The sequence below is a fragment of the Ambystoma mexicanum genome, chromosome 3p (genome assembly GCF_040938575.1).
Source record: "Ambystoma mexicanum isolate Mex_15411 chromosome 3p, UKY_AmexF1_1, whole genome shotgun sequence".
Classification (NCBI taxonomy): Eukaryota; Metazoa; Chordata; class Amphibia; order Caudata; family Ambystomatidae; genus Ambystoma; species Ambystoma mexicanum.
In genome coordinates this window covers 1,207,697,088-1,207,708,889 of record NC_090925.1, presented here as the reverse complement: position 1 = coordinate 1,207,708,889, position 11,802 = coordinate 1,207,697,088, and the positions used below count along the sequence as shown (strand labels likewise).

Here is an 11,802-nt window from a genome sequence, read left to right as displayed (position 1 = left end):
CTGCCGAAAGGAACCAATGCCTGAGGAACCAGATCAATACCACAGTCTTCGGGTCTATGCGGAGGTAGTTCAATGGGTACCTGCTCTTCAAATACTTCAGTAAATTTGGAATAGCAACTGGGTATACAATTTACGGTATTCTGTTCCGTAGCACATACCGTCTTGACCAATTCATGTTGGGGTTCAGGTAAACACTCCTTCAAACAATACTTGGAATGAAAGCTTAACAGGTTGTTTGTCCAATCCACAGTTGGGTTGTGCTTCCGGAGCCAACCGATACCCAAGATGACAGGGAAATGGGCTGCTCGGATTATGTCAAATGATAACTGCTCCTTGTGTTGCTGTATAGATACTTGTATAGCTTCGGTGGTATGAGTTATGAGTCCGGAACATAGGGGTGTTCCATCCACTCCTTCCACCTTTTGATCCTCCTTTTTTGCAATTCTAAATAGACCCACCTTATCCGCCCACAAGGTGTCCAAAAAGTTTCCTACGGCTCCGCAATCTAACAACGCTTGCGTGTCGATTTCCTTGTCTCTGAAACGGAGCGTGATGCCTATCACCATCAGGCGGAGGTCCTCTGGCGTTCTGGCAGAGGTAACGGAAAGTGTGGTGTAAGAACAGGGAAGCACCCCTCGGTAGTCCGTCCTACCAACTACCGAGGGCGCTCGTTTCCCGACCTTCGGGGGGGCACAGAAGGGCAGTCCCTCAACAGGTGGGCAGCAGAACCGCAATACAGACAAAGATTCTCGTCACGTCTCTTCCTCTTCTCTTCGGCGGTCAAGGGAGGTCTAGTGGTTCCGACTTGCATGGGTTCGTCTCGGATCTTTCGAGTAGCAGGTGAGGAGGCGGGGGTGTGAGAGTCTGAGAACAGGTTTGGGCCACGGCTCTTCTTTCTTTCGTTTTTCCGTTCGGTTAAGCGGAAGTCTATTCTTAGTACTGCTGCTAATAGATCCGAGAAGGAGTCAGGACGAGAAATCCTGGCAAGTTCGTCCTTTAGTTCTTCCCGTAAACCTCTGCGGAAAATCGTGTACTGAGCCTGTTCTTGCCACCCAGCTTCCGCAGCCAATGTCTTGAATGTTGCTATGTAAGATAGTAAATCTGCGGTCCCTTGCCGCACATCCAGTAAATCCTCACTAGCTATGTGGGCACATTCCGTCCGCAAAAAGGTCTGTTTAAGGAGATCCTTAAAGGCAGTATAATCCTGTAACACAGGATCTGACTGGGATACCAATGGTGTTGCCCATGCCAAGGCGTTCCCAGTTAGGTGTGTGATCATGAAACCCACCTTAGCATGATCCGTGGAAAACGCATAGGGTCTAAAGGTGAAATGAATATTGCAGGCATCAAGGAATTCTTTTACCCTTCTCTCAGTGCCATCAAACTTTCCTGACACTAAAGGCAAAGGGGGTAGATCAGTAGCCTGTTGTTCTCTAGTTGCTACTCTCTGTTGGAGTGCTGCGTTGTCGGTCTTGAGTGTTTGGACCTCGACATTAAGGTTCTGAACTGCGGCCACCAGCTCCTGTAACTGCTGTGGCGTGGCCATGTCTTCTTCTTTTAGGCGTTGCAAGCTATCAAGGATTGGTGACTGGCCTGCAGAATTGCCCACTAGGTCTGTAATGTCCTCCTCCTCACTTGATAGGAAAGGTTCCCCCAAAATACCGTCCTCCTCCTCACCTGATGTTGAAGAGTAGTGGGTTCTCCTTCGACGTGGTTTCTCCCTTTGAGACTTCTTCTTGGAGAGCAGGATACGGTCTGCCTCGAAAAGAAGCCACCGTGAATCTCAACAAAGAAAAACTCACGATGACCCCCTCCCGTGACAGCCAGTTGTTATCGGGGGAAAAAGCCTCCGAGGCCCAAAAAACCCCCACAAGTTGACAGAAGACTCCTGAAGCAGGTCCGTTGAAGCGTGGAGTACTAGAAGCAGTATCCAGAGAAATCGGCTCCCGGCAGAAGCGGTGGAATCACAAGAAGGTAACGAAGCAGCGTGAATGGGCGTCACAGAGGAGAGAGCTCCTGAGACACTGACAGGAGAAAACGGCCAGCAGGGAGAACCTCCGATAGAGTAGGAAGCGAGGAAAAGGGGAGAGAGCAAGCGGGAGAGAGTGTAGCAGGAATTGGGGGTGGAAGATCGCTAAGAGGGGACAATGCTACTGAGCGCACGCAACGAACGGGAAAGCAAGTTGCAACGCGCCAGCCCGCTGAGATTCGGATAGAGAAATACACGGCGGGCGGCCATGTTGGAAAAACACTAGACTGCACCGTACGTTGAAGCGAAAACGTAACGGAACCGTCTAATGGCGACGGAACTTCCACCTTCGCCAAACCTTCCAAGCGCCAATGGTCGTGACAGCAGCCAACAGGAGCCAGGCCATGGGTACAGGAGGCGGAGGAGGATCCCCAATTAAGATGCAAGCTTGGGAGGAGACATGTCCCAGCACTATTGCCATTGAGTCCTTCGAGGGAGTGGGGGAAATGGAGCGTGGTGTGCCGTCATCGGCAGATGGAGGTGAGTGTCCACATGAAACACTGCAATGCAAATCATGAAGTTCCCCCCCAAATGTGACCTTGAAATTAGCTAATGCATGGGGCATCACACACACATGTACACAACCCTACCCATATGCTGTGCACATCCCCGTCACAACCCCATGCATGCAGCACCTCATACATGTGTCACCCAGATGTATGCCTGTATGACACACCCATATTGCAGGCAACCTGTATGCCCAAACTCGAAGCCAAAATGCCCAGAACTGCAGCAATATCAACATATGCATGATGCACGTTGACCCATCACCGATGCTATCCCTCTCTTGGTCCCCCACAGGCTCACAATCTGACAGCTAGGAGCAGGACTCCGCGACGCAGGCCACAACACCGCTGAAAAAGGCCAGGGGCATGAAACAAGGCACCAGGCCCAGCACATCCAGGGACACTGGCAAACCTGGGTCATCACAGAGGCCCAAAGCCACTCATGTCGTGACATCACCAAGGCGTGAAAGGACAACCAACACTGTAATGGCACCCACACCAGACAGTCCAACCACAGAGGAGCCACCGGCAGAAGGCTCACTCTCTGCTGCCAACAGCTCAGTTGATGAGGCAGCTGCCACGGCACCCCAGTCTGACGTTGAGGAACCATGCCATACACCTTTAGGCCAGCACACACCTAGCCCGCAGCTGTCATCCCACCACAGCCCACGCCCCACATCCGATGGCAGCGGCTATGAGCTGTCTGAGGGTGGATCATTGGCAGAGAGATGGAGTCCCATGGACAGCTCACCTGATGGCGGACATATGCCGCAAGCTACACCAAGACCAAGCAAACACAGGGACACAGTGCAGGGACTCGGCTTCATCCAACAGCACCAGGAGGAGCTCACTGCACTAGTTGGACAGCACGTGAGCGAGGTTGCCCTGGCGAGGGAGGAGTGTCGCGAATTTGCAAAGGACATACAAATCGCCATTGAGACAAGCACGACACGCATATGCGCAGAGTTGGCAGCTGTGAGGCAGGTACTCGGCCGCATTGCGGATGCAATGGAGAGCCACCGTCCGGCACAGGGCATGGATCAACCAGCTCCAGGCAGACCAGCCCTCTGCGCAGATCCGCGCGGACCTTGCGTCGGCCAGGCTCCCAACCACCCAATGTTGACAGAGGACATGGAAAATAGGGGCAGACTGTCATTGTTGACCTTTGCACAATAATGCCTCACTGATGTGCACACAATGTTTGGGGGAGTTGTGGAGGGAGGGGGGAGAGGGTGTTTGGGGAAGGTGTGGGGGAAGGGGGAGAGGGTGTTTGGGGGAGTTGTGGGGGGAGGAGTGAGGGTGGAGAGGGTGTTTGGTGGTGGAGGGTTCATGCACTTCATTTTCATGTAATGGTCAATGCACCTGTTGTGTCAAGTACAATCACATGACTGGACATTGATTATTGTGTATGTGTGCTTTATTGGTGAACAGTGCACAGTGTTCATGTCACCCCAACACCCAGTGCCCCGAGTCCCACATCCATTGCACCCTCTTCATCTATGTGTATTAGAAATATTGGTCTATCAGATGCTGGCGCACAGCACGTCCCTCCTGTGCATCGCCACCTGCTTGACGTACAGCTCCTCCCTCCTCGTCAGGCGGTTGCAGTTCAACGTCAGGGGGCAGAGGCACGTTCCGCCTGATGCACATATTGTGCAGCAAGACACATGCCATGATGATCTTAGACACCTTCTCATGCCGATCTTAGACACCTTCTCATGCCATACAGGAGTGTTCCCCACCCGACCTTCTGAGGCAACGAAACCGTGCCTTCAAAAGGCCAAATGCCGCTCGATCAGCGCACGGGTATGGGTATGGATATGTGCACGATTGTAGTCCTCTTCGTGCCTGTTCCGCGGGTTCCGGACAGGGGTAAGGAGCCAACTCTTCAAGGCATAGCCAGCATCACTTGCATGGGTGCAACAATGGTTATGTGTAAGTGATGTCATCAAATGGAACCCATACCTATGACACAACAACATGCATTGATTTCCTGTTCTCAACCACATATACCTGCATGAATTGAGCTAATCAAAGTAACTGATGTGTGTAGTCACATGATCGACAGCCGTGCGTAGCATCGTCTAGTGCAGGCTTGTCCAACCTTTTTGAATGTGGGGCCGAAGCATGAACTTTTTGTCACCCGGAGGGCCGGCGAGCCAAAAGTCAACACCCTCACCCAAAGCAGTATATTCAAAATCGATGGTGTGTGACTTTTGACACAATTGCATCACAGGCAGTGATAGCCATGCAGTCCCAAAGATGTGTCAGGGACAGTGATCAAAGGTTAGTTTGTTGTGATTTCTTCCACCAGTTTGTGATATTCTACTGAAACGGTGGGGGCGACCGAGCGTAGCAAGGGAGATATAACGATCTAGGGAGGGTTTGGGGGGGTTCCCCCCCCAAGATTTTTTTCCAAATATGGGGATGAAATGGTGCATTTTACAGCAGGAAAAGTGACCAAAAAGCCATAAGTTTACAATCAGTTCTAAAGGGGAACATGTACATTCCATGTCACCAACAGCAGACAAGAACATTGTAGAACACCACATTTTAATGATCAATGTGTCCTCAGTGTAAGACAGCACTGTCACTGATGTAACATATTGGCATGCTGGTTGTGGCCAAAATATGCCTCTGTAGAAACATGTCTATGCTAGTTGTTCCAAATTTAGGACAGCATTGTCCTGTACAAAGCATGATTGATGCTGCCTGAGCATGTGCAGTGTGCCCAATACATATGCCAGCTTATCTCTGTAATACACATTCATTACTTCTGTGGTAATGAAAGAAGCATAATCCCATTCAAAAGATAAACTGTTGAAAATTGATCATCCAAAGGTGAACCCAATTGAAGAAAGGCGATGCGAGCCCAATCTAAAAGTATGAAGGACTTTTTTTATTGCATGATTAGTCACTTGTAAAGTTGCAACTTGTAAAGCATTCAGCACAGTTAAGAATAATTCTAACACTGAACATATTTTCAGTGTGACACTTGGCATTGTTTTTGCTTGCACAAATGCTCAATATCCGCTGGCACACTTGATGTGGCAATGCGGAGTATTCCAGATAGGTGTCCATCTGTCAAAAGTGATCTTGATTTAGTTTTTATGCTCTTCAATCTTGAGAAAAGCTGTTCACAGCAATACGTGCTGCCAAAAAGTGCAATGAACCGAAGTGCATGATTAGACAGATTTGGGAAAGAGTCCCATGTAATGTATTTACTATAAAATGTATGCAGGGTATGTTCAGAAAAGGCTCTCTTCATCTCTTCAGGTCACCATTACTTTGCATGTCAATTAATTCCATTTGAAACATGTCAGGAGCATTGGTGACATTAGTACCAAACGGATCTGCAAAAATCTTCAGCTCATCACTGTGCTCCCTGAAATCTGAAAATCGTTTTTTAAATTCATTCAAAAGATTCCCAACCAGTGCCGAATACTTGTCATGGTTGATGCTGTGAGCAGATCTGGTCATCAGTACTGTGAAATGAGTAGCATTTTTTTCATTCAGCTGTTTCTGAAACAATTCCAGCTTATGAACAAAGGATTGGATGTGCTCATACAGCTTGTTCACAAACTGTTCCTTCCCTTGCAGTTTTATATTCAGGTCTGAAAGATATTTTGTTATGTCAACAAGGAATGCCAAGTCATTCAACCAGCTCGCATCTTCCAAGAAGGTGACATCTTTCCCTTTGTTCGTCATGAATGTTTTAATTTCATTAAGCAGTGACCAGAATCTGGATAGTGTGGCTGCCCTGCTAAGCCAACGAACTTGGCAAAAGTAGATCACATCATCATGGTCTGCTCCCATCTCCGCAAGAAATGCTTGGAACTGTCTATGGTTGAGCCCTTTTGCCCTTATGAAATTCACTGTAGAAACAACCTTTTCCATCACATGCGTCATCTCCAAGGCCTTTGCGCACAGTTGTTCCTGGTGAATGATGCAGTGATGCGTGATGACATTCTGGGGAACTGACTTTGCCATTAAACTGACAAATCCATTGTGTTTGCCGATCATAGCAGGGGCCCCATCAGTTGTCAGACCACAGAGTTTGTCCTCTGGCAGATTGAATTTCAACAAGACACGTTTCACTTCATTGAAAATGTCTTGTCCTGTTGTTTTGCCTTTCATTGAACATAGGTCAAGTAGCTCCTCAACAATTTGGAATTCTTTGGTCACTCCTCGTACAAAGATTGCCAGTTGGGCGGTATCACTCACATCTGTGCTTTCATCCACCCCCAAGCTGTAAAACTGACAAGCACCCAATCTTTTCGTCAGTGAGTCTGCAATGTTTGATGATAGGTCATCTACTCGTCTAGCAATTGTCTGATGTGAGAGACTGATTTTCTCCACCATTGCTTGTTTGTCAGGGAATGCCACAGATGTCAATATTCCCAAGCAATCTTTGACAAATTCTCCATCGGACAATGGTTTCCCTCTCCTCGCTATGGCCTCGGATATCAAGTAACTAATCTTGGTTGCTGCCTCAGAGTTCTGTCTGCCAGCTTTGAAGAACGACTGTTGCCCGATCAGGGCCTGCTTCAGCGAGTTCGCCCGATCAATCCTAATCTGGCCAATCAGGTTGTCAAATTCAGTGGCATGTTTTGTGGTATAATGCCGCTTGACATTGTATTCCTTGTAGACAGCTACTTTTTCCTGGCAAATGAGACACAAGATGTTCCCCTTTTGTTCACACACAAAGAAATCCTTGGCCCAACTATCCTTGAAAACACGACATTCAGCATCAATCTTTCTTTTCTTCTGATTCGCCATCTATTGAGAGTTGGGTAGGTTTTAGTCATATGAAAGCTACGTTGTCACAGGCCCATTACAATAAAATCAATTCAAACTTACTTGTATTGCTAAGTAATAATGTAGTGGTTTTAATATAGGCAGAACATTGGGCCACACTGTATGGCATGATTAAAAAAGCCTCACTCATACTATTGTCCCACAAATCTATAACAATGCCTGTAGAGAAGCAGTGTTTGGCACGTGATATACAAGTCACTGGGGGTGGGTGCGGACACAGGCTGTGGCACCCTTGTGATGCTACTTAAATATGAATTAATGCAAAGGAATGCTCTTATTCTCACGTGGCAGGCAGCCAGAGGGAGATAAAACACTAAAATGCCACAGAAAAAAATAGTAATTGCTCTGTCAGCTTTGTTCTAACGCACATAAACTCAGAGAACAACATGTTTTATTTGTTACGGCGTGCTAGTTGCCAGAGTCTTCCAGTTTTGTAGTACTGCAAATTAAAGGCAAGGCTATTAACCAGTACACATAATGTCATTGTATAAGTGGGAAGGCGCAATTTCTTTCACAATGCTTTTTTCCCCAAAGTATATATGACCATGACCAAAGCCCATGACCCCTACTTTTGCCTTTGGCCCACTCTTTGCCCCTCCTAAATTTGAATCCTGATGACACCACTAGATTGACCAACTATGGCGGCTCATGAGGAGCAGGGGGCAAAATTAGTGAGCTGCAACTAGATCCATTTCAGCCTATATGTCTGCTACCATAGGTGACTGGTCCAGGGGGCACCATAGGCAGCAACAGTCCACCGCCACGGCCCAGAAATAAAATAACTCGGGTCCACGTACCCCACAAACACTGAACACATTTCCTACAAGAATGGATCACCATATGTATCATTAATATCTTTGTGTATAGATCCAGATTGTCAAATTACTATGAGTGGAAGCAGACGTCCAAGGGCATTTAATCAAAAGGGAAACACTGCACAGCGAAAGGAAACAAAAACAAGTTCCAGAAGATACCCGGGCCAACACAGGCTGCTAGTAGGCTTCTGTACACCTGTCATCTCCCTGAGGCGCTGCATGTGTCTGTTTCTGAGGGCCTGCTCTCTGGCACTGGGTGGTACAATGTCCACCTTTGTGCAGTCCATGAACCAATTACTCAAGACTACCATATCATGGAAATTACCAACTACACCCACTGATTTGGTATGTGAACATTGCATTGATGATACCCAGAAGGTGCATGATGGTGCCATAATGCACGTTCCATCAAGGTGTCCCACATCACGATAACGGAGCAATGGAAAACGGCGGATAGCATTGGCAGATAGTCTTGGAAGCAAGGCCACGCAGAGCAACAGAGGTTTAAATCTGAGATCCGCACTTAGAAACCGAACTCAGGTATTACATTTAGCTTATAAAAAAACAATTAAATAAAATGCTACCATATGGAAATATGTCAAGTTGAATGGGACATGTTGGCGCAAGATTGTCCCAACTCACAAAACACGTGACACTAAGTTGAACACTGCAACTACAAGAGTGAATATTTATCCCAAATCATATATGTTTGGGGACTTAAGGCTTCACCCTAAGGTACCCTGGCTAGTCCAGACATGGACATGGCCCAACCAACATTGCGGAAATAAATCAATTAATCGGGTCCATGGACCCGACAAACATTGAATAAATTAATAAATAAACTGGCCCGTGGCCTGTTACTGCCTCTGGTGCCCCCTTACAGGGGGCACCAGAGGCAGTAACAGTCCCCCACCACGGCACATAAATCGGGTCCAAGGACCCGACAAACATTGTGCTGCCTACAATGCACTGGGCCTGTAACTGCCTCTGGTGCCCCCTGTAAGGGGGCACCAGAGGCAGTCACAGTGCTCCGTTGCCACGGCCCCTGTAAGGGGGCACCAGAGCCAGTCACAGCCCACATTATTTATTAATTTAGTCAACGTTTGTCGGGTCCATGGACCCGATTAATTTATTTATTTCCGCAATGTTGGGCCCAACCAACATTGCGGAAATAAATAAATTAATCGGGTCCACGGACCCGACAAACATTGAATAAATTAATAAATAAACTGGGCCGTGGCCCGTTACTGCCTCTGGTGCCCCCTGTAAGGGGGCACCAGAGGCAGTCACAGTGCTCCGTTGCCACGGCCCCTGTAAGGGGGCACCAGAGCCAGTCACAGCCCACATTATTTATTAATTTAGTCAACGTTTGTCGGGTCCGTGGACCCGATTAATTTATTTATTTCCGCAATGTTGGGCCCAACCAACATTGCGGAAATAAATAAATTAATCGGGTCCACGGACCCGACAAACATTGAATAAATTAATAAATAAACTGGGCCGTGGCCCGTTACTGCCTCTGGTGCCCCCTGTAAGGGGGCACCAGAGGCAGTCACAGTGCTCCGTTGCCACGGCCCCTGTAAGGGGGCACCAGAGCCAGTCACAGCCCACATTATTTATTAATTTAGTCAACGTTTGTCGGGTCCGTGGACCCGATTAATTTATTTATTTCCGCAATGTTGGGCCCAACCAACATTGCGGAAATAAATAAATTAATCGGGTCCACGGACCCGACAAACATTGAATAAATTAATAAATAAACTGGGCCGTGGCCCGTTACTGCCTCTGGTGCCCCCTGTAAGGGGGCACCAGAGGCAGTCACAGTGCTCCGTTGCCACGGCCCCTGTAAGGGGGCACCAGAGCCAGTCACAGCCCACATTATTTATTAATTTAGTCAACGTTTGTCGGGTCCGTGGACCCGATTAATTTATTTATTTCCGCAATGTTGGGCCCAACCAACATTGCGGAAATAAATCAATTAATCGGGTCCACGGACCCGACAAACATTGAATAAATTAATAAATAAACTGGGCCGTGGCCCGTAGAGGCAGTCACAGTGCTCCGTTGCCACGGCCCCTGTAAGGGGGCACCAGAGCCAGTCACAGCCCACATTATTTATTAATTTAGTCAACGTTTGTCGGGTCCGTGGACCCGATTAATTTATTTATTTCCGCAATGTTGGGCCCAACCAACATTGCGGAAATAAATAAATTAATCGGGTCCACGGACCCGACAAATGTTTAACAAATAAATAAATAAACTGGGCTGTCACGTACCAAAAAAAAAAAGAAAACAAAGAAAACTTACCAGGCCTCGCTTGGTCACGTAATGCTAGGCTGGGCTGGGCTGGGCTTGGCTTGGCTTGGCTGGGCTGGGCTTGGCTGGGCTGGGCAGGAAAAGAAGTGTGAAGGTGGTGCCGGCACGGTATACCTTACCTTCACTCCGCCCATAAACATGACGTATGTGATTTCCATTGGCTGAGAAACAGCCAATGGAAATACTGTGACCATGCAAGGTTTTCTTTTTTTTTTAATATGACGTACCTTGCATGGCAACAGTATTTCCATTGGCTGTTTCTCAGCCAATGGAAATCACAACCCATGCCGGCTTGTTTGTTAGTATTTCCTTTGTTTGTTTGTTCGGCCTCGCGGGCCACATGAAATGGCTCGGAGGGCCGCATTGTGGCTCGCGGGCCGTAGGTTGAACAACCTTGGTCTAGTGGATGCAGGGGTGTCCTATTCCTTGTGCGTGTTCATGCAATGTGGTTGTCCGCGGCAGTGGTGCTATGTTCTAGGTGATGTGTGGTTGGTCGTATGCTTTGATCCTGTCACAGTTGAAGCCAGACTCTTGAAGATCTGCCATTCCACGCTGGCATGCTGCACTTCTGTGGTAGTGCACAAGTGAAAATCTGTATATTGGCTTGATGTGATTTCTTTTGAAGGCAATAATGGATGCAATATCCGTTGTGATGCTGTACATCGATCATTTGCATTGGCCATGCCAACAGCATGCCGCTGCATTGTGTTGCACAGGATACGGTCAGATTATGTGCAGTGTACATGTGGATGCCCATGGAATGGATGCAGTACTGGCTTGTTGTCATTGAGGTGTAGCTTACGTCTTGCATTTTGCTTTCAGGTGTCAGGTCCAGTCTGGCCTGCTGTGGGGCACAGTGTATTGGAGTATGGGCATTGTTCATTATCTCACCTAATCTCAGCCATGTGAAGTATGCACCCCCCCCAACACTCATTTCCCCACATCACACTGCCATGTGCTTGCCATGCAACTCACAGAGTAACCAGGAACGTTGTCCTGCATGTCGCTCCATGTAGCGTGGTATCGTAGAGTTCCGCAGTACCATTGAGTCATGGGTTGATCTGGGAAATCGGGCACAGCAATGTGTGATGATAATGTTTGAGTCACATACCATTTGCACGTTGATGGAGTGGTATATCTTGCGGTTGCGGTACACTGCCTCCATGGCATGTGGGACCACCAATTCCACATCGGTGCAGTTGAGCGCACTGATGCAACTTGGGATGCCTCCCAGTGAATGGAAGCCAACTTTGATGTTGGAGATCTCCTGGGCAGTCCGTAGTAGGGATATGTGGTCGCTTGTGTCCTTCAGAAGGGC

General features: G+C 48.0%; 1 protein-coding gene across 1 annotated transcript; it reads right to left on the bottom strand.

Moving 5' to 3' along the window:
* Positions 1-5,799: 5,799 nt before the first annotated feature.
* LOC138580046 (general transcription factor II-I repeat domain-containing protein 2A-like) lies at positions 5,800-7,314 on the bottom strand. The gene has a single exon (XM_069650278.1). It carries the CDS (start codon positions 7,312-7,314, stop codon positions 5,800-5,802), a length of 1,515 nt encoding a protein of 504 aa, XP_069506379.1.
* Between the last annotated feature and the right edge of the window lie 4,488 nt (positions 7,315-11,802).

Excerpts from the sequence above, each read along its gene's own strand:
- LOC138580046 (XM_069650278.1), bottom strand. The coding sequence starts at position 7,314 with ATGGCGAATCAGAAGAAAAGAAAGATTGATGCTGAATGTCGTGTTTTC.